Below are 27,562 nucleotides of genomic sequence, written 5' to 3' on the forward strand. Positions count from 1 at the left end.
ATCTGAGAGAGGCAAAAGAGGTTTGCATGTAGTACTCCCAAGCATTCAAACATCTCGGCTCAGTTTAATGTAACTCACATTCTGTTATGATGCCACCTCTTCTTGATGGTACAAAGCCCTCACAGATGCCAATGCAGGCCTTCCCCCCAAATGAAGCCTTAATATAAACCACATGTGTTGCATTGCTAATTTTTACTTAATTTATTTGCATGTGGTATTTCATTTAATTTCATTGTCAGAGGTTGAGAATCCTGCTCTCGAGGCTATCAGGAGATGATACATGTACAGTTCAGCCTCACTAGGGTTTTCTTTTCCTTTGTAGTCAAATTCTACATGAGTCATTGCTTCCAGTTTCCCTTCTTATATTGTCTGTATCTTCACAAAGTAAGAGATGTGAATCTGCATAGTAAGATTGCCTAGATTTGAAACATGACCTAATATATTAGGTGTATGACCTTGAACAAGTTATTTATGCTAGAATAATGCCTGGTACATAGTAAGCCCTTGAATTCTTGTTGCTACTGTTATGTTCCCCTGACTTAATTGACACCATACCTTCTAACTATCTTTGATACCTTTTCTTCCTCTATTGTAGTAATATTCTGATTAATACTGATCAGTCTCCAGATACTTAAATATGGGGGAGAAAGTAATTTTTAAAGCTAGTAAAATTTTCCTTGTTAAACTTTTCACACCATTTGGAAATCGATCAACCACCGATTTCCAAATTTGCAGTTCAAAAATAAATTACGTTTTAGCCTCTATATAATGAAAGTGTTGCATGGATCCCGTTAGGTATGAGACATTATTCAGCAGGATAACATCAGGCTTCTAGTTTACTGATATTCTCAATTTCTGATAAGTATTTCACCAGTATTATTTGTCCTGCCAATGTTTCATCTGTACTAGTATCTTAAGCTTTGGCGGGGTGGGGTGGGGTGTGTGGCGACATTTCCTCAATAGTATGGTCAGCCGATTCTGCCTCCTGTTTTAACATTATTTAGATAAAGTAATGAACTTACTAAAATTATCTTCAATATTTCCTCATGTGTTCTTATTGCCTTCAAGCATTGGTGCTTACCAAGTCATTTTTTAAAAGTTTTTTTATATGCATACAGCACAGTATAAAACCATCTCTCAGTTTTCACTTAAGGTTTACCTTATTGGTAGGATAGACTTTGTACTGGCATGAACACTTATAAAAGTTTTATTTACCATTTTTCCTGGTTTCTGGATAGAGTTGGAGGACTTGTCTTTATTGTAGATCACATTTTTGCACTTTGTCTTCTGAGGACTGCCACTTTCAATTACCTCCTCATATACAAGGAAACCCCAATAAAATTAACAACTGATTTATCAGAACATTGGAGGCCAGAAGGCAGTAGGGCAACCTTTTCAAAGTGCCAGGGGCAGGGAAGGGACTTGACAACTAAGGACCTTACATTCAGCAAAACTGTCTTTCAGAAATGAAGGCAAAGTAAAGACATTCTCAAACGTTGCGATAATTTGTTGCTAGCCAACTTGCCTTTGAAGAAATATTAAAGGAAGTAATTAGGCTGAAAGCAACTGACAGCAGACAGTAATTCAAAGCCATGGGGGGTGGAGGGGGGAATAGAATACCTGAACAGTATAAACCCATAAACTGTACCTAAAAGATATCTGTAGAATACTCCATCCGAAAACAGCAGAATGTACGTTCTTCTCATGTATACACAGAATATCCTCCAGGATAGACCATACTCTAGGCTATAAGCAAGCCTTATTAACTTTAAAAGCATTGCAATTATACAAGTAGGTTTTTTGTACGCAGTGGAATTAAATTATAAATTAAAAAGTAAATTTGGGAATTTCATAGGTGTATGGAAAGTATACATTCTTTACTAACCAGTGGGTCAAAGATGAAATGCCAAGTGAAATGAGAATATGCTGAGATGAATGAAAAAGAACAAAATGTCACAACTTACGGAGTGTTCCGAAATCAGTGCTTAGAGGAAATTTATACTGCAGAATTCCTGTATTAAAGAAGAAAGACAGCAAATCAGTAACATTTCACCTTCAAAAGGTAGAATAGAGAAAACTAACCCGAAAACAAAAAGGAATTAATAAAGATTAGAGCAGAAATAAGTGAAATAGAGAAGAGAAAATCAATGAAACTGAAAGTTGGTTCTTTGAAAAGATCAGCAAAATTTACAAACCTTTAGTTAGGCTTAGTTGTGAAAGTCAAAAAGGAGAGGCCATCACCACTAACCTTAACAAAAATTTAAAAAATAAGAGAATGCCAGGTTACTGAAATTGACTCAAGAAGCAATTGAAAATTTGAATAGATGTATAACAAGTAAAAAGATTGAATTAGTAATCAAAAAACTTCCCACAAAGAAAAGCCCAGAACCAGGTTTAGTGAATTTCATTAGTGAATTACTGAATTTACTGAATATTTAAAGAAGAATTAACACCAGTCCTTCACATATTCTTTCAAAAAGAGGAATACTTCCAGGCTCATAGTATGAAGCCATTATTATCCTGCTTCCAAAATAATACAAAGACATCAAAAGAAAATTGCAGATCAGTATACCTTGTGATATAGTCAAAAGTTATCAAAAAAAACAAGCAAACAGAATCCAGCAACATGTAAAAAGGATTATGCACCAGGGCCAAATGGAATGTATCCCTGTAACACAATGTTGATTTGACACCCCAAGTCAATTGTAATATACCATATTAATAGAATAAAGGGCCCAAACTATGAGATCATCTCAGTAGATGCAGAAAAAGCATTTGACAAAATCCAACACCTTTGATTATAAAAACATTCAGGAAACCAGGAATAGAAGGAAATTTCCTCAACCTGATAAAGGGCATCTCAAAAAACCTACAGCTAACATCATACTTAATGGTGAAAGACTGGCTGCTTTCCTCTTAGGATTAGGAATGAGACAAGGATGTCCACTCTAGTCCCTTTTATTTAACATTCTACTGGAGATGTTAGCGAGATCAACTAGACATGAAAAAGAAATAAAAAGCATCCAGATTGGAAAAGAAATTGTAAATTATGTCTAATAGATAACACCATCTCATATACAGAAAATTCTAAAGAATCTGCTAAAATCTACTAAAACTAATAAATGAGTTCCCCTAGATTGCAGGAATTAAGATCAATATACAGGAACTTCCCTGGTGGTCCAGTGGTTAAGACTCCACGCTCCTGGACTTCCCTGGTGGCACAGTGCTTAAGAATCCGCCTGCCAATGCAGGGGACACGGGTTTGAGCCCTGGTCTGGGAAGATCCCACATGCCACAGAGCAGCTAAGCCCGTATGCCACAACTACTGAAGCCTGTGTGCCTAGAGTCCATGATCTGCAACAAAGAGAAGCCACCGCAATGAGAAGACTGTGCACCGCAACGAAGAGTAGCCCCCACTCGCCACAACTAGAGAAAATCCACACGCAGCAACAGAGACCCAATGCAGCAAAAATAAATAAATTTAAAAAAATAATAATGACGAGCCAGTTCATGTTAGCCTTAGCCATAAGCTCACTGATCTCTTTATTTATTTAGAGCTGAATGTTTATGGGCAGAACCACCAACCATCTTGTTTATGTTTTATAAGCCCGGCAACTGCTCTGTGGCGAAGTGTAGGGCTCCTCTATTCCTATTTAGCATAGAGGGATCTTCTTACTTCTTGACTTTTCTTGATTATTGTTTGGCTTTCATTGAATGTTTTCAAATCTCTTCCCTATGTTCAGGGTCCCAGCTCTTGCTAAAGTGCTGCCACCTAAATAAAAGGGAGAGGATGCTAAAACTAGTGGGTAAAAGTTTGATAGACAAGCTATTTACATAGTCTCAAAGTATGTCCCCACAAATTAATTAAAAAGGAAAATAGTAACTTTACAGTGGAGAAACCTGGTGGAAACCGCATCTACCCAGTGATCAAAGTTGACATGAATACTGCCGCAGAATGACATACGCTGTTCCTCCTGATAATGATTCTTTGAGGAGGATATAGGGTTACTTCTGTGGTACTCTTTGTTGCCAAAATGCCTAGCCTGAATCTAATCATGTGGAAGCATCAGAGAAGCCCACATTAAGCAACATGCAACAAAATTGGCTCATAGTTTTATAAAAGGTCAAGAAATAAAAAGAATGTTGAATTCTCCAGATTAAAGAAGAATTAGCGTGACAGCTGAAAGCAGTGTGTACTTAATCTTGGATTTGGGGTAAAGAAGGCATAAATGGACATTACTGGTAAAATTGGAGATATTTTTTGGTTATCTTAATTTGGGAGGGGGGGCAGTTGGGCAAGGATGCTCCTGGAATTTAGTGGGTAGAGGCCTGGGGTGCTGCTACATATCCTACACTGCTGCATAGGGCAGTTCAACACAGCAAAGAATTATCCAGCCCCAAATGTCAATAATGTGCTGTTGAGAAGCCTTGGGTTAGATAATACAATACTATTGTATCAGTGTTAATTTGATAATTGTGTGTGGTTATGTAAGAGAATGTCTTTGTTATTCAGAAATGTTCATTGCAGTATTTAGGAATAAAGGGACATGTCGCCAAGTTATTCTCAAATGGTTTAGAAAAATTACACACACACACATACATATATGTGATGATTAGTTAAGCAAATGGGGCAAAATGTAAACAACTGGTGATGCGAGTAAAGGTCATAAGTGTTTCTTATATTATTTTTTAAACTTACTTTTGAAATTATTAAAATTTCCCCTAAAAAAGAACCTGACAAACAAAACTGTGTGTAAACTCCTTGTTAAGGAAAAAAGTCCATCATTTATTCAGGTACTTTGACTGATGCTCTGAAAAAGAAAATTGCTACATAGTGGAATAGAATTCTACTCAATTTCTTGAGAAAACCTCTTGAGAAGTAGTGCTTCAAGTCCTGAGCCCTAATGAAATTGACTTTTTTGGGGAGTAGACAATATGTGTTTAGGACTTGGGTAGATAGCAGTATTATGTGGAAGTAGAAAGCAGGTAGTCATAATACATTGGGCTGCTTTTCTTCACCAAAGCATCAAAAGATGTTTCTAAACATTGTAAGTGGTCCATCTTTACAACATGTTAAGGTTTTGTTCAGAGAAGAAACCTCACTGTATTTGAAGACATTTATTGGACTTCCCTGGTGGCGCAGTGGTTAAGAATCCGCCTGCCAATGCAGGGGGCACGGGTTCGAGCCCTGGTCCAGGAAGATCCTATATACCGCAGAGCAACTAAGCCCGTGCGCCACAACTACTGAGCCTGCACTCTAGGGCCTGCATGCTGCAGCTACTGAGCTGAGTGCTACAACTACTGAAGCCTGCACGCCTAGAGCCCATGCCCCGCAACAAGAGAAGCCACCGCAAGGAAGAGTAGCCCCTGCTCACCGCAACTAGAGAAAGCCCGCGTGCAGCAACAAAGACTCAATGCAGCCAAAAATAAATTAATTTTAAAAAAAATTAAGACATTACCATTACTATGTCTAAAGCGTCACACACAATCAGAATTCTTTGGCACTAGCATACACATACCATAAGATCCAGGGTATGGAAATACCAATAATTAATGCTAATTAAATTATACAATTTCTTTTTTAAAAATTACATAATTTCTTATTCCTGCATAACTTGCCTCAACTTTCTGGAAGAAATGTCACTGATTCCCAAGTAGTTGAAAGCACGTGTTCAGAACATTTGCTTCAGCTTTCTTCTGCTCTAAGCCACAAATTAACTTGACCATTTCCAGATCATATATGGCTTTTTCCAATAAAATAAAAACAAAAAAACACTGTCCAACGTGTTTTTAGGACCGGAGGTGCTTTTAAAGATTTTTTTTGCTCTGGTCTTTCATTGCAAACACTGAGACTTTTTTCTTCCATTGTAGGGTATACTCTAATGAAAGTAAAACCAAAGGGTTTACTAGCTTTATTTTATTAAAATTTTTTTAAGGAATTTCCAAATTAAGCTAGGCCTAGTGACCAATATATACCCATCATCGTGCTGTGATAGAAGGGTAGGTTTTCTTAAATTTATCTGAGAATGTTCAAGGCTTTCATAACATGCTGGTGGTGATTATGGTATGATAACTTCATTATGTAGAGTAGCATCTTGCGTTAATTCTAACTTCCTAGATAGAGATTGGTAATATGATTTTTTTATAACATAGGCCACTCAGGTCAGTCTTAGGCTGTAATCAGAAATTCATTATGTATGAAAATTGGGCGAAGGTGTTGTATGAAGAATTATTTTTGACAGCACATTTAACAGACTATTTTCTTTTGGTTATGTGAAAGGAAAGGTTATTTTGGTTGGGAAAAAGGAGATGGATAGAAACTACCAGTAATTAGTAAATTTCATGTTGCCTTTTAGTGATAAAGGATTAACGACTTTTTAACTGACTTCCTTTGATTAAAGTCAGCAATGATATGGATAACCATGTGTATAATGCAAGATTTTTCTTAATTTGCAGACCATGAAGACTATGACCCACAAACTGTGAGGCTGGGAAGTAGATATAGTCATGTTCAAGAAGTCCAAGAACGGCTTAACTTCCTTAGGTTTGTTTTAAACAATTGGTGTTGCTCTTTTTAAGACAAATAAAGAATACCAAGTTGATATGCTGTATGACTAGGTCTTTGTTAGGTGGCTCTTGCCATATTTTATTTCCCCATGTGGAAATCATTACATGAAAGTCACAGGACATTTCCCTATGTGTTCATTATTAAATATTTTTAAATTATTGGCTGAGTTTTAACTTTTCTTCTTTGACTGCAAAGAAGTATTTTGAAGAGAACACATTTAAACCTTTTGTATATAGACTTCTGGTCTTCATATTTGTTTATATTTATTTTTAAAGAAGAGATTTCCATATTTTGACAGAACCAGGTAGAGAACCATATTGTCTATGATATCATAGACAGTAAGGAAATGGGGAGAAAAGGCTGTTGGACCAGCACCCTAAAAGAGTGATTGAGTTCTTTGGTGCCTCATTTATCCTAACAGTGGCTGACAAAGGCAGTCTGGAGTCATACGTTAACAACATTATTCTGATGGGGATGAAGAAAAGAGGTTTATTCCCTTAAGCCAAAGTTAAATGTAGTCCAAGGCTTGATTTACTCATTGATGTTTAGCTGTTAATGATTATACACTTATAGATTTGAAATTGTTAAAATTTTTTATGATGAGAGGTTTCTTGTGAATTCAGAAACCACATCATATAGCAGAAGAGCTTATTCAGATCATAAGCATGCTGAAGGAAATGCCCAGATTATCAGTGCCTCAGAAAATCTATTGCATTTATTATTTTGATACACTGGGGAATTTTCTCCTGGGCTACATTAATTATAGGCTTACATTTATTGAATTATGTGCTTACTTGGAAGCATTGACATAAGTAGGTACATTAAGATTTTAACTTGAGGGAAAACTCTAGAGACCAGATTTTAAGAAATTTGGCATTTGTTTAAAGTGAAGTGGTTTTGTGTGTGTTTTGTTTTTCAACCATCTAGATGGAAGGACCTTCCTCCCCAGATTGAGAATCATTGCCATAGTGAGCCATTGTTATTGATTGGTGTGTGTTGTATCTTAGATTGCCTAGAACAGAAGGGTGGTTATCAGCTCTTTTGCTAAATTAAAGTTTGGGATCAGAGAACTTGTTTTTAGTCCTTGCTCTATTAGTACCTATCTATATGACCTACAGCAATTCTCTCAAGGGATGGGAACCGAACTTGACTATGTGTTTGGCTTGTGTTAAATGCTTTACATAGCAGTGCAGGGAGGCAGGTATTATCCCAGTTTGATTAATAAGAAAACTGAGATTCGCATGGCTTAAATTAGCTTGTTTGAAATCACACAACCAGCATATCATAGTGCTGCACTACTCAAGTAGGTGTGTCTGACTTAAGTCTATGCTCTTTCTATTAGACCAGTGATTTTTCAAACCTACCTTGGAGCCTTAGGGCTTCTGAGGAGCTTCCTCCAAGATTTCTGGACAGGCAGTAGAGGTTTTATCCCCATTTCTCACTTCTTTCCTCCTCTTCCCAACAATTGAAACATCTCTGCTTTTATTTTTATACATTGGCCTTGCAAATGGAATTTTTGCTTGAAGAAAGTTTTCTGCTGCTGTTTTTAAAAACCAAAACAAAACAAAATACAACTCAAAACTGAAAACAACTGTATTTTATCATATTGGACCTCAGTTTCCTATCTGTAAATTAGAGGTGACAGGGTTAGGTGGGACAGGTGCTAGAAGCCCTCTTTAAGCTCAGCAATACTATGAAAATATCAAAGACACTAGAATTGATAACTCAAAATGCTTTGAAATGAAGAGGGAACCTTAAATACATTCACCTTGCTATGTAATTGGGAATGGAGCCACCATTACATTAGCTAAAGATTGTGTTAAGTTCTTCAGAATAAAATGAGATGTTTATTCTCTTGTCATTCAGAGATGTGGCAGACAGGGTGGGTGGATGAATGCTAAAAGAAAAAGAAAGCTAACTGAAGAAACTAGTTGAAACAGAATTCACTTGAACTAAACCTATAGTCCCAAAACTAAAAAGACCCTCGAGAATGCCACTGAATAATTAATAAGCATCCTGTTGAGTTTTGACATTAAAAAGTTTAAAATAGGTCAGTTATTCTGTTCAGTGTGGCCAAGTACTGAGTGATGAATATTAGATCATCATCAAATATTAAAATTTAAGCAATTTTAACTCTTCAGCGTTGATAAGTTGGTTATCTATAAAGTCACATAATAGAATATCTCTTTCTCCAATGATACCATATAAGCACAATGCTAAATCTCAGGTAACCTATTAAACATACTTTCAGAATGGCTGTTTCAAAGATGAAACTGTTTAAGTTCAGGGAACAAATCTTTTTTTCTCCCAATGTGTATCCTTTTATTTTATTTTTATTGAAGTATAGTTGATTTACAGTGTTTCACGTGTAGAGGGAACAAATCTTTTTTTCAGTTTAGGTCCAGTGACGTAGCAGAGTTCCTGGCACATTGTAGGTGCTTAATATGTGCTTGTTGAATGAATTAATATCTAGTATTTTTTAGTAATAGATAAAAATTAAGAATTAAGTTATTTTAAGATGTTGATAAAAACTGACATCTTTTTACCTGTAGTTAAAATATAATTGTGATAAATGGATTATTTCCCATATATAGACACAGATTGCCTTTCAGGATAAAAAATTATGTAGATCTAATTGCTAATTTTTTATGTTTTTTAAGATTTTTATTGAAGGATGGCCAATTGTGGCTCTGCGCTCCTCAGGCAAAACAAATATGGAAATGCTTAGCAGAGAACGCAGTTTACCTTTGTGATCGTGAAGCCTGTTTTAAGTGGTATTCCAAGTTGATGGGTGATGAACCAGACTTGGATCCTGATATTAATAAGGACTTCTTTGAAAGCAATGTACTTCAGCTTGATCCTTCTCTACTGACTGAAAATGGAATGAAATGTTTTGAGCGATTCTTCAAAGCTGTGAATTGTCGAGAAGGAAAACTAGTAGCAAAAAGGAGAGCATATATGATGGATGATTTGGAATTAATAGGATTAGACTACCTTTGGAGGGTAAGTGAAAAGTAGGAACTTTGTAAGCAGTGTATCTGATGTAGTTTTTCAAATAGGTAAGAAATCACATTTGTACAAATGAATTATATGTATGTATGCTGCTCTGATGCTTGTCGCAGGAGGTAGTGATAGTTCATCTTTATCTTACTTTTCTCCCTCCCTCCCCCTCCCCCTCCTTCTGCCACTGATGTTCCTTTTGTCTTGGCTTAGAATCTGTCTGTCCCAGATGTGTTTAGAAGTGAATGCACTGACCATACAGATCTTTCATGCCCCTCCATGAAAGTTATTTTCTTCCCTTTTTTAATTTAAAGTAGACCTCTTTCTTCTTCAGCATTAATTTTAGCTTACCCATTTAATGCTAAAATAGAGGACAGAAAAAAAGACTTTATTTAGAAAGGATTATGAATGTTCACTTTATCAGCACTGTTTAACTTGTGATATTTTTAGATACCTGAGTAAAATATTATCTACTTAAGGCTAATTTTTCCACTAATTTTTCCACCTTTCCACCTTTATAGTATTTTTATATATATATATATATATATTTTTTTTTTTTTAGTTGAGATATAATTGACATACAACACTACATTAGTTTCAGGTATACAGCATAATGATTTGATGTGTACGTATTGCAAAATGATCACAATAAGTCTACTTAACATCTGTCACTACACAGTTACATTTTTTTTTTCTTGTAATGAGAACTTTTAAGATTTACTCGAGAATTTCCTGGTGGTCCAGTGGTTAGGACTCGGTGCTTTCACTGCTGTGGCCTGGGTTCAATCCCTGGTTGGGGAACTAAGATCCCAAAAGCTGTGAGGCTTGGCCGAAAAAAAAATTTACTCTCTTACCATTCACGCTTTCAAATATGCAGTTACAGTATTATTACCTATAGTCACTGTGCTCTGCATTACATCCCCAGGACTTACTTATTTTATAACTGGAAGTTTGTACCTTTTGAACCCGTTCACCATATGGCAACCATTAATCTGTTCTCTGTATCTATGAGTTCATTTTTTTGTTTGTGTTTTTTATTTTTTTAGATTGCACATATAAGTGAGATCACACAGTACTTATCTCTCTCCGTCTGACTTATTAGCACTTAGCATAATGCCCTCAAGTTCCATCCATGTTGTTCTAATATAGTATTAATATATTATTCCTATCTTTAAAAATCTGATCACAGCAGTTTATATTGTTTTCTGGATATGAAATATTTTTCTGCAGACAGACCAAGTTGTTTACTTTGGTATTTGAGTATTCAGACTTTAAGTACGTGGTTTTCAACATTTTTAAACAGCAGAGACCCTTTTTAAAAGTCAAAATTTAGATAATACTCCAAAATGTAAAACTAGTTGAAGTGAGAAAGGAAAGCGTGATTTTTTCTTGTGACTCAGTCTCCCTATGCTTCACTCCCTTCCCCCTCCCAAGCCTATTATAGGGTTCATCCCTAAAACTCGTCATCACTCCTAGAGTTCTCTACATAGTTTGAAAACCACTGATATGATTAGATGAGTGATGAAGATCTATACAGATGGGGTAGGGGTGGGTAGCCTTTTATGGTAAGCTGTATTTCATATAATCTTTGTTTCCTTTAATTAATTTGAATTCCTTCCTTAATATCTCACTGCTTGGTTACCAGGGTGTTGAATTGCAGGGTTAAATAATACTAATGACAGCATATTTTATTCTTAGTAAAATGTGTCTTTCTTTCTTAACTTGATTTATTCAAAGACTTGAGTTTTGCATTTGTTATATTTTTGGTCTGTTTTCTCACTTTAATTTTACTTGATTATCAAAGTCGATGTTCCCTTTTAAATTATTGAATGCTGTATTAAAAATAACGGAAGGTATGGTTAGAATGGAAATGCCCAACTAAAATATTTCTTGAAAGGTATTTACACTTGAATCTTTTTGAACCTAGGTGGTGATTCAGAGTAATGATGATATTGCCAGCAGAGCTATAGATCTCCTTAAAGAGATATACACGAACCTTGGTCCAAGGCTACAGGTCAATCAGGTGAGGATTGACATGTATTAAAACTTACACGAATTTGAATTCTGATTGAAGAACTGTTGCTAATAAGAATTTTTTTCTTTACTTCAAGATTAACTAGAAATTGTTTTTGTTTCAATTCGTATTATAAAAACATACCTAAAATATTTAGTCTACATTTCTCTCCTACAAAACGCTGTCTAAATGAGTTTCATCTTGATATAATTATCTTGAAGTGATTATTTTGAGTATAGTTATGGTAGGAGATTTCGGCCGAATTTCTTTCCATTCTGACACCTAATCCTGAAGTTCATGTTTTGTGTATCTAGTTTATACTTGTTAACTTAAATAATGTTAGCTTCCTTTGACAAAACATAGTGTGTGTTTGTTATTGTTGTTTCTATTTTATTGATGTATAGTAGATTTTACAATGTTGTGTTAATTTCTACTGCACAGCTAAGTGATTCAGTTATATATACATTCTTTGTTTATTTTCTTTTCCATTATGGTTTATCAGAGTACCTTGAATATAGTTACCTGTGCTATACAGTAGGACCTTGTTTTTATCCATTCTGTATATAGTAGTTTGCATGTGCTAATCCCAGACTCCCAATCCATCCCTCCCCCACCTTCTCTCCCCCTTGGCAGCCACAAGTCTGTTCTCAAACATATTTTATTATCAATTATCAATATAGATTCTCTCGTTAAATAGGATCATGGTTAAATGAGATCTACCTTTAAATTGTTGCCATCTTTAATTAGATTAATGTTTTATTAATATATATGAAACACTATATACATATAAAACTTGAACTGTCTTTATTTGGCCCATTATTTGTAGGTGGTAATCCATGAAGACTTCATTCAGTCTTGCTTTGATCGCTTGAAAGCCTCCTATGACACACTGTGTGTTTTGGATGGTGACAAAGACAGTATTAATTGTGCAAGACAGGAAGCTGTTCGAATGGTTCGAGTATTAACTGTGTTACGGGAGTATATAAATGAATGTGACAGTGATTATCATGAGGAAAGAACAATTCTACCTATGTCAAGGTTTGTGAATAACTGATGTACTAGTGCTACTTCTTAATTATTTGACATTTTCCTAGCCATTTGATTTTAAAAAGTGATGATGTACAGGAAGAAGGAGAGAGGAAATTTTTCATTTTTTGAAAACGTTAGTGTCTTGCTTTAAAACAGTATTTGTATCTTACAGAATTTTTTTTTTTTTAATAGTAGGCCTTTTTTGTTTTGTTTTCAGGATCTGTTTTTTGCTTGTTTTTGTTTAGGGCATTCTCAATTAAATCTAGTTCTTTTTTTTTTTTTTTTAACTTAATGGCTTTCTTGTTTTGGCTGCGTTGGGTCTTCGTTGCTGTGCGTGGGCTTTCTCTAGTTGTGGTGAGCGGGGGCTGCTCTTCGTTGCGGTGCATGGGCTTCTTACTGCAGTGGCTTCTCTTGTTGCGGAGCACGGGCTCTAGGCGTGCAGGCTTCAGTAGTTGTGGCTCGTGGGCTCTAGAGCGCAGGCTCAGTAGTTGCGGTGCACGGGCTTAGTTGCTCCGCAGCATGTGGGATCTTCCCAGACCAGGGCTCGAACCCGTGTCCCCTACAATGCCAAGCAGATTCTTAACCACTGTGCCACCAGGGAAGCCCTCTAGTTTCTTCTTTTTATTCTGGTTGGTCTTTTTTTGTTTGTTTGGGAGTTTTTTTGCCATTGACTTTGTTGCCTGTTAAGTGTTGCCAGGGGTATTTTGCCGTTGAAGTGCTTTGATGCCATTCATTTCCACTGTTAAAAATAATAGTATAGTGTGGTTGCAGAGTAATTGGAGAGAACTCTTAAAAGCTGCTTTGACAGATAGCCAGTATAGCAAGAGATATTTGAAAATGGTCTACTAACATTTCTCTCTTTTTTTTCTTCCAGTTTTATTGAGATATAATTGACATACAGCCTTTATAAGTTTATAATAATTTGTCTTGGTACATCATGAAATGATTACCACAATAAGTTTAGTGAACATCCATCATCTCATATAAATACAAAAGAAAGAAAAAGGAAAAAATACTTTTCCCTTGTGACAAGAACTCAGGATTTATTCTCTTACCAGCTTTCATATATAACATAGAGCAGTGTTTATTAATCATGTTGAGCATTACATCTCTAATACTCAGTTATCTTATAACTGGAAGTTTGTACCTTTTAACTGCCTTCATCCAATTCTCCCTCCCCCGTCCCGCCCCCCCAGCCCGATAATCACAAATCTGATCTCTTTTTCTGTGAGTTTGTTTGATTTTGAAGTATAATTGACCTACAACACTATGTTAGTTCCTGGTACACAACATAGTGCCTGAATATTTCCTTACATTACAAAATGATCACCATGATTAGTTACCACCTGTCATCCCATGACTCATTTATTTTCTAACTGGAAGTTTGTACCTCTTAAAATTTCCCTTACCTAATTCACTCATCTTCGGGTCTATTAACGTTTCTCTTAAGATTTCACCATTTAGTGTACTCAAATAATATGTATAATTTAGAGATATTTATAGAATGTGAGCCATTAGTATTTGAGTTCTCTTTTTAACCATGAAATTATTAAAATTGCTCCTTGAATATGTTTTTTTTGTATCTTACCTGCAGGAAGATAATATGCCAACATAAATATCATTTTGGGGATGACTTGACATTAGTTGGGCTTTTATAGCATTAAAAATAAATGAAATGTTACTCATGTCTGTTGTAATGTCTTATAACTAGATACCTGTAAACTATAGGTCCAAGAGTAACAACAGTGAAATATGATTGTTGTGTTTTGAAGATTACTATAATATTTGTAGTTAAAAGGAGCAGTAAATATTTTCAAGTTCCTAAAAATAATGTGTCTTTAACTCACTTTCTCTTGTTTAGTAAGAAAATATTCAATTTTAAATTGCTAGCTTTATTTTCTTTGCAAGAAGATTTGAAAATCTGCTGAATATGATGATGGTTTCCCTTTTTTTCCCCCCAGAGCTTTCCGTGGTAAACACCTTTCTTTTATAGTTCGATTTCCAAACCAGGGCAGACAGGTTGATGACTTGGACGTATGGTCTCATACAAATGATACAATCGGTTCAGTACGACGATGTATTCTCAATCGTATCAAAGCCAATGTAGCTCATACAAAAATTGAGCTCTTTGTAGGTGGTGAACTGATAGATCCTGCAGATGATAGAAAGTTGATTGGACAGTTAAACTTAAAGGATAAATCGGTAAGTATCTATAATTACCAAACTTTTCAAGAAAAGCAAACTGGGGACTTTCATTTTTGTAGTCAGCATTTCACTCAGTAAATGTTAATGGAGCATCTGTTATGTGTGAGGCTCTGTATTTTCTGTATTAGGTGTTTGAATTATAATACTAAATAAGACAGGTATTATGGTACCTATAATATAGTAGAGGAAAAGATTTCTGAAAACAAAACTATTTAAGTGGTTATGTTAGACAACAGTTATAAATTATATTTCTAAAAATATAATGTGTAGTTTTTTGTTTTTTGTTGGTATGTCACTAACTTCTGTTTTGTGTATTTTTCCTTGTCTTTGGTACTAACATAGTATATCATTTTCAGCTAATTACAGCCAAACTTACACAAATAAGTTCCAATATGCCTTCAAGCCCTGATAGTTCTTCTGATTCCTCAACTGGATCTCCTGGAAACCATGGTAATCATTACAGTGATGGTCCCAATCCAGAAGTGGAAAGCTGTTTGCCCGGGGTGGTGAGTAGATAGTTTTGAGCTATTGTATGCAAGGCATTTTGCTAGGTTATTTAAGAATAAAGTATACAGAATAGTTCATTTTTCTTGAACTTACAATTTAATGTGGCAGAATATCAAATAACTGTACATTTAACCATAACTTGAGAATGGATCCCTTTGAAAGGTGATTGTAACCTGGTTGAAATTTAAAACCACATTTTGTATAGATATAGTGTTGTTGTATTTACATAAAACTAGCCCATTATACAACTTAATTACAACTGTTGAGTTTATTGAGCAAAATAACCACTGTATTTTGTATTTGTACCACAAAAATGAATTCTTCAGAACTGTTTCTGTAGGAAAATATCTGCAGTCTTTCTTAGATTGTCAGTAACATATCTTGTTTCTAAAGAAAGTGATTCCTTCCTTCCTTACCTCCCCACAAAAATTTTAATGGCTACAATAATACCAGCCACTCCAGTGTCAGAAGGATTGGCTTTCTACAACAGTTGCATTAGGAATTTAACTGTTGGTGGGCATGGCAGCTGTTTGTTTATACAGAGTCTGACTTGTATGTACAAGAGGAATAGTTTAACAAAACAGTAAAAAAGCTGTCACACACAAAGTACAGGAGGTGGCTTGGATAATGTATTCAGTCTACATTAGGAAGGATTTCTAAAAGTGAGATGATGGGGTAGGCAGACCATTTCAGGATAGAAATGACATAAGCAAAACTATGGAGATAAACCAACACATTTATTTGGGGACTCTTCTTTTGGGGAGGTGTAATTTACAGGTAAATATTTTGTGTATTTTGTATTCTAGATAATGTCACTGCATCCCAGATACATCTCTTTCCTTTGGCAAGTTGCAGACTTGGGTAGCAGCCTAAATATGCCACCTCTTAGAGATGGAGCAAGAGTACTTATGAAACTTATGCCACCAGGTAAGAAATTTCTTTTTAAATGATAATGTTGATAAAGTACATGTTGGACAGTAAAGGGGTATGTTAGCAAATTCTCTTCCTAGATGGAAAATAACAGGAGTTGGCAAACTATAGCTCACTGGCTACATCCAACCCACTGTGTGTTTTTGGTACAGCCCAAGAGTTAAGGATGGTTTTTACAATTTCTAATTGCTGAAGAAAAAATCAAAAGAATAATATTTTGTGACTTATGAAAATTATATGAAATTTAAATTTTGGTGTCCATAAACAAAGTTTTATTGGTGTACAAGCCATGCCCATTCATGTACACACTGTCTTAGCTGCTTTTGTCTTAGCACAGCAGCAGTTGTGGCAGAGACCATATGGCCTGCAAAGCCTTAAGTATTTACTATCTGACCCTTTACAGAAAAAATTTTCTGGCCCCTGGACTGTGTTTTGGGTCATGTGTCATCTATAGCATTGTTCCTTTTTTATTCCTGGGAAACAACCACTTTCAATAGGTAGCTCTTATTCTTATCTATGTCTATACTATCTGTAAATAATACCCTCATACAACTGTTTGTCAGTTTTAGATACCTACTGATTTTCTGTTGTGTAAATGAAAACTTAACTCTTACTTCCACATTCTTCCAATTTTTTCTTTTCTTTTTTTTGCCACACCATGTGGCAAGTGGGATCTTACTTCCCCAACCAGGGATCAAGCCTGCAACCCCTGCAGTGGAAGCGTGGAGTCTTAACCACTGGGCTGCCAGGGAAGTCCCTCTTCCAGTTTTTTTTTTTTTTTTTTTTTGCGGTAAGCAGGCCTCTCTCACTGTTGTGGCCTCTCCCGTTGTGGAGCACAGGCTCCGGACACTCAGGCTCAGCGGCCATGGCTCACAGGCCCAGCCGCTCCGCGGCATGTGGGATCTTCCCGGACCGGGGCACGAACCCATGTCCCCTGCATCGGCAGGCGGACTCTCAACCACTGTGCCACCAGGGAAGCCCCAGTTATTTCTTAAATTCATATTCAGCATTTGTTTTTTCAAGAGTGTGTGAAAAGTAGTTTGCTGGATTAATGGCAACTTTTTTTTCAGGGTTTAATAATTTCCCCTTTTTATTTTCTTGATTTTCTATACACCTATTACTAATTCTTTCCACATATTCTCTAGTAACCTCTCAAAATAATTTTCCATTATTATGTGTATTATATAATCTGTTGGCTCCACTGTTGTCCTGGAACTTTTCGTCTGCCTCCTCTCATCTGGTTGTTCGCTACACAGCTACCATTTGGGGACTTCTTTCTTCAGCTTTCCTATGGTGGATCCCTGTTCACTGGCTCCTATGTCTTGAGCCTTTCTTGAGGGGCTCTGTCATTTTGCTGAAGCACACCCTCCTGCACTTATTTCAGAAAGGGTACGTGGGAGGTGGTTTTGTTATTCGTTTCTGAAACATTGCTAATCTGAATGCTTAACCTTCACATTTGATTAGTAGTTTGGGTATTGAATTCTAGCTTGAAAATTTACTCAACTGTCTAGCTGGTAATGTTGCTTGTGTGAAGACCAAAGCTCTCCTGAGTTCTATTCCTTTGCCTTTTTTTTTTTAATAGTTACGTATGCTTTTTTTTAACATCTTTATTGGAGTATAATTGCTCTACAATGGTGTGTTAGTTTCTGCTTTATAACAAAGTGAATCAGCTATACATATACATATATTCCCATATCTCCTCCCTCTTGCATCTCCCTCCCACCCTCCCTATCCCACCCCTCTAGGTGGTCACAGAGCACTGAGCTGATCTCCCTGTGCCATGTGGCTGCTTCCCACTAGCTATCTATTTTACATCTGGTAGTGTATATATGTCCATGCCACTCTCTCACTTCATCCCAGCTTACCCTTCCCCCTCCCTGTGTCCTCAAGTCCATTTTCTACATCTACGTCTTTATTCCTGTCCTGCCCCTAGGTTCTTCAGAGCCATTTTTTTAGATTCCATATATATGTGTTAGCATACAGTATTTGTTTTTCTCTTTCTGACTTACTTCAGTCTATATGACAGACTCTAGGTCCATCCACCTCACTACAAATAACTCAGTTTCATTTCTTTTTATGGCTGAGTAAGATTCCATTGCATATTTGTGCCACATCTTCTTTATCCATTCATCTGTCGATGGACACTTAGGTTACTTCCATGTCCTGGCTATTGTAAATAGATCTGCAATGAACATAGTGGTACATGACTCTTTTTGAATTATGGTTTTCTCAGGGTATATGCCCAGTAGTAGGATTGCTGGATGGTATGGTACTTCTATTTTTAGTTTTTTAAGGAACCTCCATACTGCTCTCCATAGTGGCTATATCAGTTTACATTCCCACCAACAGTGCAAGATATTCCTTTGCTTTTGATCTTTGTTTCTGGAAGTTTTGGTTTTATCATTGAGTTTAGAACTTTCCTGATGAAATGCCTTGCTTGGTATAGGTCTGCTTTGTGATGGTTTTTCAGTGGGCCTGGAGATTCCTAATTTGTGAGAGATTTCTGTTCTTTCTTTGCTAATTTACTTCTCCGTGTTTTGCTTTTTGTGGATCTTTGAGATGTCTTTGACTGTGGTGTTGAATCTACTAAATCTGATTTTCTTGCCTTTCCTTTCTCCTCTCATTAATTTTATTCCAGCTTTGGGTGGTATCCTTAACTTTTTCCAGCTCTTCTGTTGACTTTTTGTCCCCAGATATTCTAGTGTTAAATTTTCAAGACCTTCCTCCAAGTGATCCTTTTCCGTAGGATTTTTTCATGAGCACATTTCAGTGTTTCTACTCTAATATATGTGTTTTCCTCTAAAACTTAACATTCTACAAAGTTATGCACTAAAAATAACAGAGCTTGTGGAAAGAGAGAATTCAATCAGATCATTCAATCCTATACAACTTAAAAATATTTTTTTAATGTTTTTTTGGAAACATTTACAACCTTACAGAAAAGTTTGAAGTACAATTTGAGGACTTCAAGAACCATTTGAGAGTAATTTGCTGCTGGTCTGATGTCCCATCATCCTTAAATACTTTATTGTGTATTTCCAACAGGCAAGGATATTGGCATACTACTATAAAGTAGAGCTTTGCCTTCTCCCCTATTAATTATGTGTTATCACTGTTTACTCATGGATTCTTATTTTATCTATTGGGTTGTAGCCAGTATAGTCATTATTTATTTTGATGCTCAGTTGTCCCAGGTATGGTCAGTGGATATGTACCCAACTCTCTTTTTTACATAAACCCAGTGCTTTTTTTAATATAGCTTCATCATCCTTTGAGTACTTCTTTCTGGCATAAGATATTTAAAGTTCATCTAGTACTTTCTCTATTCCAGCCCTAGAATCAGACTTTTAGTGAGGGAAGATATTTAGAAACCAGAATGTGAGGGCTAAATTGTGCTCATTACTACTGGGGTGTTCTTGTGGTCTAGGCATTTTCATTGGACTTAGGAAGTAATACACACTTAAACACACACACACGTATGTAAACACATTTATATCAAAAAAAACATGGGTTCATACTGGTACTAATCCAGCTTTTTAGTCTTTTGCATTCCATATCTGTATCTATTCTCTACATTAGTGAGATATCTGCTTCCCAGCTTCATCAGTCTATTGGGGAGGGAGGTAGAGTAGAAATTTGCCTCTTAGGCAGATTTCAGGCACTCTGTTTTTAAGTCTTTGATTCATCTGTACCATCTCAATTATGTTCTGTTTTCATATCCTTAACTTTTCCAGGACTTGGTGGAGTGCTGATTTATAGGTACCCTCTCCCTCTTTCTCTTACCCCCCAAGAAGCACTTCTTGGGTTCAGCTAAGCCAGCTATCTTCCATCCCCTCTACACCTTCAGTAATTTGCTGACATCTCTAATGTTCCTTCAGCTTTTAACTTCTTTATCCTTCTGAGTTTATGTATTTTATATTAATTTATTCTCATTTTAGTGGGGTTTATGGATGCATTGCTGACAAATGCAGTTCAATAATTGGCCCAGATAATTTTTTAAACTGTTGTGTTTACATTATCTCCTTTTTCTAAAGTAGACACGTCTGACCTTTCCCATCCGATCTCACTTTCTGAGTCATGTGGTACAGAGTCGATTTAGATGTTAATTAGATTCTTAAATAAGGCTTTTCTTTTTTTTTCTAATTGAGTTTTTATTTGCTCTGTTAAGAAGGCTTTTCTTAATGATTTAATTTGATCCTTATCTGTTGTGTAGTTTAGAATTTGTATTGTTTTACTTACTAGTATCTGAGTAACAGCTGTTGTTGCTTTATGTACACAGATTCAACATTTGAAAAGGAAAACCCATCTCATAATCCCTGACCTTGTGATTTGAGCATAGTGCCACTAGATGGCGAGAGGGAGCTCTTGCCGAGCAGCTCAAGCAGGAAGCTTACGAGGGCGCTTTTATCTTATTTTATATAATCGAAGTATAGTACCTAAATTTGAACTAGCCAGCTTTGAAAATGCCAGTAATGATTGTATGACAGTAGACAAATCATAGGCTTTGGACTCAAATGGACTTGAGTTTAAGTCCTGCTTCTTCAAGTTGCTACTCCATGGCCTTAAACATGAGTTTTCTTAGTTTCTCAGAGCTTCCTTATCTGTAAAACTGAGCTACTAATAACTATTTCATAGAATTGCATGGATTAAATGGGGTCATGTATGGAAAACCCCTAGCCTAGTGACGGGTATTTAATCCCTATTCAACAAATGTTAACCTACTCTTTGTCACTGTGGTTGTTACACACATGGGTGCACACATTCTTCTTTAAGATAGGAAGCAGGAGCTCTAAGAAAAGGAAGTAGTTATAAATTCTGTTTCTAACATTTGGGTAATCATTTAGTGTTTGTGCACACGTGCACATATTTTAAAAGGAGGAAAAAACAAGATGGAATTAGAAGCTTTTTTATTAGTCATTGACTTTACTTTTGTTTATTCTGAATCTTTGCCTAAAGTCCAGTGCCTCCAGTATGATTTGCTGTTAAACTTAGAACTTCTACAGTAGTCTCTGTAGGTAATTTAAACTCTTGTAATTTAAACTCCTCAGGAGTTCTTGTGACCTTTACACGCATCAGGAAAACAGGTTCTTGCTTGATACAGAGAAATTAAAATGTATATTGCTTTACTAAGCAGAATGAGTTGCTTTTCCTCTTCAGAGCTTCCTTTTTCCCAGGAGTTTGGTCTAACTCATATCTTAAAATATGGCAAAATCTGTTATGAGCATTTCACACTTGTTAACTCATTTAAACCTCACAACATTCCTAGGGAGGGAATTACTATTTTTACTTCTATTTTAAAGATGGGGAAACTGAGGCACCGAGAGATTGTTCCTTTTGACCAGAGACACACAGCTTAAAGGCAGTTCTAAGATAATGCATGCAGTTGGGCTCCAAAGTTTGTACTATTAACCTGTGTGTTACTGCTCAACGTTTTCTAGACTTTCTTATACTGTGTTGCTATAATCATTTAATTGATTAGGCTTATTAGGTATCTCTTCAAAAAACTAGAAAGAAATAAACTAAAATCCAGGATTTATGGGCAGTTTAAATTTGTTGTCTCTATTTTCCATATTTTGTTAAATGAGCATGTGCATAATCGAGGACCTAAGATTATTTAGGTTCATGAATGCTAAAGCTGGAATGGCCACTAGTGATCATTTGGTTCAGATCCCTCAAATGAATAAACTATAATCCAACAACATTAAATGATTTGCTTAAAATTCAGTGCTTCCTTTTCTTAGAGCTCTTGTTTCTTTTCTCCTATTCCCTTTGCCCTCCCTCCTTCACTCAGAATTTTTTTTTTTGCGGTATGCGGGCCTCTCACTGCTGTGGCCTCTCCCGTTGCGGAGCACAGGCTCCGGACGCGCAGGTTCAGCGGCCATGACCCACGGGCCCAGCCGTTCCACGGCATGTGGGATCTTCCCGGACCGGGGCACGAACCCATGTACCCTACATTGGCAGGCGGACTCTCAACCACTGCGCCACCAGGGAAGCCCCGCTCGGAATATTTTTAAACTAAGCAAGATATTTTCAGATACAGCATATGAATTGGTTTCTTTTTAGAGAGTAACTTGGATCTTTATTGTTTAAAAAAAAATGAGAAAACCTAAATACCCAGTGTTAGAGATTAAACTAGTGTACTGGCAACAGGACTTGTCATTTTAATCATCAATATAAAATGATATAGGGGATGGGTATTTAATGACAGGAGAAGATATTCACAAATGTTTTATTATTAAAACTGAATATTTCATTTAGTTATATGTCACTCTCCCTTCAGAATAGGGAAAGCCAACAATTTTAACACAAATTGAAGTTTTTTTGATATTTCCAGGCCTGTAAAAATTAGCTTACCCTAAGGAAATTATAGTAATTTTCAGTTATCTTTATTCTTCAAGAAAAGCTTTTACTTAAAAAGAAAATCTTATTTATCGAGTGGTATTTTAATCATAGGGCATTTACCTTGGAAATAATTTGATTATTGAAGTACTTTCTGAAGTAAGTTTGAGTGTTTGGTAGCTAATAATGGGATTGTTTCTTTTTTACTGTATCTTTTTAGTGTGATTTAAATGAAACTCATCTTTTAATATTATCAAAAAAATCTTCTTACTTGATGTGCACATTAGGCACTGTTCCCTTTTTTTTTTAATGTTTGCTTTTTAAGGTTCAGTTTCCAAGGATACCAGTAAGCTTCTTTCATTGTAACAAACCAGTTAATACAGGGGTCCCCAAGCCACGGACTGCTACCGATCTGTGGTCTGTTAGGAACCTGGCCGCACAGCAGGGGGTGAGCAGCAGGCCGGACCAGTGAGCAAAGGAAGCTTCATCTGTATTCACAGCCGCTCCTCATCACTCTCATTACTGCCTGAGCTCTGCTTCCTGTCAGATCAGCGGCAGCTAGATTCTCATAGGAGCCCGAACTCTACAGTAAACTGCGCATGCGAGGGATCTAGGGTTGAACGCTTCTTAGGAGAATCTAATGCCTGATGATCTGAGGTGGAGCTGAGGCAGTGATGTTAGTGCTGTGGGGAGCGGCTGCAAACACAGATTATCATTAGCAGAGAGGTTTGACTGCACAGAGACCATAATAAATCAATTGCTTGCAGACTCATATCAAAACCCTATCAGTGAGTGACAAGTGAAAACATGCTCAGGGCTCTCACTAATTCTGCATTATGGTGAGTTGTATAATTATTTCATTATATGTTACAATGTAATAATAATAGAAATAAAGTGCACAATGAGTGTAATGCGCTTGAATCATCCCAAAACCATCCCCCCCACCCCGGTCTGTGGAAAAATTGTCTTCCACGAAACTGGTGCCTGGTGCCAAAAAGGTTGGGGACTGTTGAGTTAATACACAGTGTCATGGAAGCTAACATAAGTTGGAAGGAAGAGCTTGTCATATTTCCGGTTTTTTATTTTCAATAAGAACTACTTCCTTTTGAAGTGTGTTGTAGTTTTTTGGTCTTTAGTGCCTGAGGAAGACATGTTGAGTTGAGGTCTCTGTGTAGGAGGAGACTGCTTCCTTCGTGTTTGGGTTGAGTGATTAAAGAGCCCTGGTTGATTGGGACTTTTTTTTTTTTTTAAACCAATCCAGATCTGGTTATGTCTTGTGAAGTTTGAGCCTGTAACTCAGCTGAATTGATTCTTATTCCATACTAAAGTAGTCTTCGGAATATCAAAAGTAAAATACTATGAATGCATGAATTATGTTTTATTTTAGACTATGTATCTTTTTTTTCTTACAGATAGCACAACAATAGAAAAATTAAGAGCTATTTGTTTAGACCACGCCAAACTTGGAGAAAGCAGCCTTAGTCCATCTCTTGACTCGCTTTTCTTTGGTCCTTCAGCCTCGCAAGTGCTGTACCTAACAGAGGTTGGTTTTTACTTTTTGAATTTATTCCATGTTCTTGAAATTTGACCTTTTATATGATAATGTGAAGAACATGGATAAAATTGTAATGAAATGTTTTTGAAAGAATTTCAAAATATGGGAAAATTTTAAACCAGTGATGATGAGGAAAATAAGAAATTATCTTAAAACCTTTTAATACAGTTCTTCTACTTTTTTCCAGGTAGTCTATGCCTTGTTAATGCCTGCTGGTGCACCTCTGGCTGATGATTCCTCTGATTTTCAATTTCACTTCTTGAAAAGTGGTGGCCTACCCCTTGTCCTGAGTATGCTAACCAGAAATAACTTCCTACCAAATGCAGATATGGAAACTCGAAGGGGTGCCTACCTCAATGCTCTTAAAATAGCCAAGCTGTTGCTAACTGCCATTGGCTATGGCCATGTACGAGCTGTGGCGGAAGCTTGTCAGCCAGGTGTGGAAGGCGTGAATCCCATGGCGTCGGTAATACAGACTTTTTAAAAATCTTTTTGTAATAATAGATGGCAACTTTTAAAGTTAAACTTCTTAGAAACTCTTAAGAGTTGCTTATAGAGTTCAGAGTTGATTCAGAATGTTTTCAGTTCCTTTCCAGTGGTTCCTCATTTTAATGGTTTCCTTCTATTGAATTATATTTGTATTAAAATTACAAATGCTTTTCACTGACTCTACTCTGAGAGGGCAGTTCTTCCCTGTTCCCTTAAATCCTGTTTGACTTTTAATATTTTTTTTTGACGTGTAGTTGACTTACAATATTATATTAGTTTCAGGTGTGCAACAAAGTGATTTGATATTTTTATAGCTTATACTCCATATAGTTATTATAAAATATTGGCTATATTCACTGTGTTGTACCTTACATCCTTTTTTTTTAAAATTTGTTTATTTATTTATTTTTGGCTGTGTTGGGTCTTTGTTGCTGCGCGTGGACTTTCTCTAGTTGCCGCGAGCGGGGGCTACTCTGTGTTGCGGTGCGCGGGCTTCTTGTTGCAGAGTACAGGCTCTAGGTGCACGGGCTTCAGTAGTTGTGGCTCACAGGCTCTAGAGCGCAGGCTTAGTAGTTGTGGTGCACGGGCTTAGTGGTTCCACAGCATGTGGGATCTTCCCGGACCAGGACTCAAACCCGTGTCCCCTGCATTGGTAGGCGGATTCTTAACCACTGTGCCACCAGGGAAGTCCCCACCTTACATCCTTATAGCTCACTTATTTTATACCTAGTAGTTTGTACCTTTTAATCCCCTTCACCTATTTTGCCTCTCTCCCCTCTGGTAACCACTAGTTTGTTTTCTGTATCTGTGGTTCTGTTCCTGTTTAGTTATTTGTTTGTTTTATTTTTTAGATTCCATGTATACATGAAAATATACAGTATTTGTCTTTTCTTTGTCGGACTTATTTCATTCTTTTTATGGCTGAATAATATAATATTCCATTGTGTACACACACACCACATCTTTTTTATCCATTCATCTGTTGATGAACACTTACATTGCTTCCATATCTTGGCTATTGTGAATAATGCTGCTGTGAACACTGAGGTGCATATATCTTTTCAAATTAGTGTTTTCATGTTCTTCAGATATATACCCAGGACTGGAATTGCTGGATCATTGTTTGCAGATGATCATGGTACTATTCTATACGTATAGAACCCTAAAGACTCCACCAAAAAACCATTAGAACTAATAAGTGAATTCAGTAAAGCTGCAGGACACAAGATTGATATACAGAACTCTGTTGCATTTCTATACACTAATAATGAGCTATCAGGGAAATGAAGGAAGCAATCACATCAAAAAAAAAAACACCTAGCAATAAATTTAACCAAGGAAGTGAAAGACCTATACTCTGAAAACTATAAACGCTGATAAAAGGAAATTGTAATACAATACAAAGAAATGGAAAGTTATCCTGTGTTCATGGATTGGAAGAGTTAATGTTAAAATGTTCATACCCAATGCAATGTATAGATTTAATTCAGTCGCTATCAAAACTTGTGACATTTTTCACAGAACTAGAACAAATAATCCTAAAATTTGTATGGAACCGCTAAAAACCCCAAATAGTCTTTCAATTATTCTATTTTATTTTTCGGCCTCACTGCACTGCTTGAGGGATCCTAGTTCCCCAACCAGGGATTGAACCCAGGCCCTCGGCAATGAAAGCGCGGAGTCCTAACCACTGGACCACCAGGGAATTCCTTCCTTCATTTATTTTAAACCTACTAAAAACTCCATGTGAATCTCTTCCTAGCTTGTATTTGGCATATATATATATATACATACATACACATACACACACAGACACACACACACACAGGTGGTAATAAAAAAGATGTACAGTTGACCCTTGTACAACACAGGTTTGAACTGCTCGAGTCTGCTTATACATGGATTTTTCAATAAGTACTACAGTACTACATGATCCTAAATTGATTGGAACCACAGATACCCAGGGCCGACTGTAAAGTTATGTGCAGATTTTCGACTCCTAGAATGTCTGTCCTCTTAACCCCCATGCCGTTCAAGGATGAACTGTAGTTGATTTAGCCTGTTGCCAGCCTCTCTTCCCACCTTGACAGTCTTAACCTCCAATTCTGAACTTATTTTGACTCTTGTTTTTACCTTGATCCGTTTTACCAAAGGTTCTCAAGACATGCCAGAATTCAATGCCTATTTATGAGAAGTCAAACTACACATTTGACTTGTTTTATATGCATCATAAGTGATGGTTTACTAAGTTACCAATAGAAGATAAAAACTTCAAGAATATAGATTTTCTATTTTAAGAATGAATGGCTTAGGCCTTGAGATTAGAATATTGATTAGATATGTGATACTATAATAATCACATATAATTGAGATAATAGCATTTATAATTGTTTTAGGTGTGATGATGATACTGTGGTTATGTTTAAAAGGAAGACCCCCGGGGCTTCCCTGGTGGCACAGTGGTTGACAGTCCACCTGCCGATGCGGGGGACACGGGTTCGTGCCCCGGTCCGGGAGGATCCCACGTGCCGCGGAGCGGCTGGGCCCATGAGCCATGGCCGCTGGGCCTGCGCGTCCGGAGCCTGTGCTCCGCAGCGGGAGAGGCCGCAGCGGTGGGAGGCCTGCGTACCCGGGGGAAAAAAAAAAGGAAGAGCCCCCTCTTTTAAAAAAAAAAATGTTGACGTATTTACAGATGAAATTTTATTTAGGATTTGCTTCAAAATAATCCTGGGGTGGGGCCTGGATGGAAAGTGAGGGGAGTGGTTAGACAAAGTAATCTTGGTCCTTTGTTCATAATTGTTGAAGCTGGGCGGTGGGTACATGTGCGTTCATAATCCTTTTCTCTCCATTTTCATTAAAAAGGGTAATGAAAAAAAGTGCCCCAAGTCTTAAATTGTTTTGCATTAAAGGTACCACGCTTACTCGG

General features: G+C 36.6%; 1 protein-coding gene across 3 annotated transcripts in view; it reads left to right on the forward strand.

The window, feature by feature from the left end:
• USP9X (ubiquitin specific peptidase 9 X-linked) overlaps nt 1-27,562 on the forward strand; it is a 127,194-nt gene that overhangs the window by 57,613 nt on the left and 42,019 nt on the right. For all 3 annotated transcript variants that reach the window (XM_082865243.1, XM_082865244.1, XM_082865245.1), the window contains 9 exons: nt 6,457-6,544; nt 9,229-9,571; nt 11,496-11,591; nt 12,409-12,620; nt 14,573-14,813; nt 15,173-15,322; nt 16,130-16,250; nt 24,005-24,135; nt 24,335-24,613. In XM_082865243.1, the coding sequence (XP_082721369.1) occupies nt 6,457-6,544; nt 9,229-9,571; nt 11,496-11,591; nt 12,409-12,620; nt 14,573-14,813; nt 15,173-15,322; nt 16,130-16,250; nt 24,005-24,135; nt 24,335-24,613 (1,661 nt within the window). The remainder of the gene's footprint in view (nt 1-6,456; nt 6,545-9,228; nt 9,572-11,495; nt 11,592-12,408; nt 12,621-14,572; nt 14,814-15,172; nt 15,323-16,129; nt 16,251-24,004; nt 24,136-24,334; nt 24,614-27,562) is intronic.

Source organism: Leucopleurus acutus (genome assembly GCF_964270905.1).
Source record: "Leucopleurus acutus genome assembly, chromosome: X".
Taxonomy (NCBI): Eukaryota; Metazoa; Chordata; class Mammalia; order Artiodactyla; family Delphinidae; genus Leucopleurus; species Leucopleurus acutus.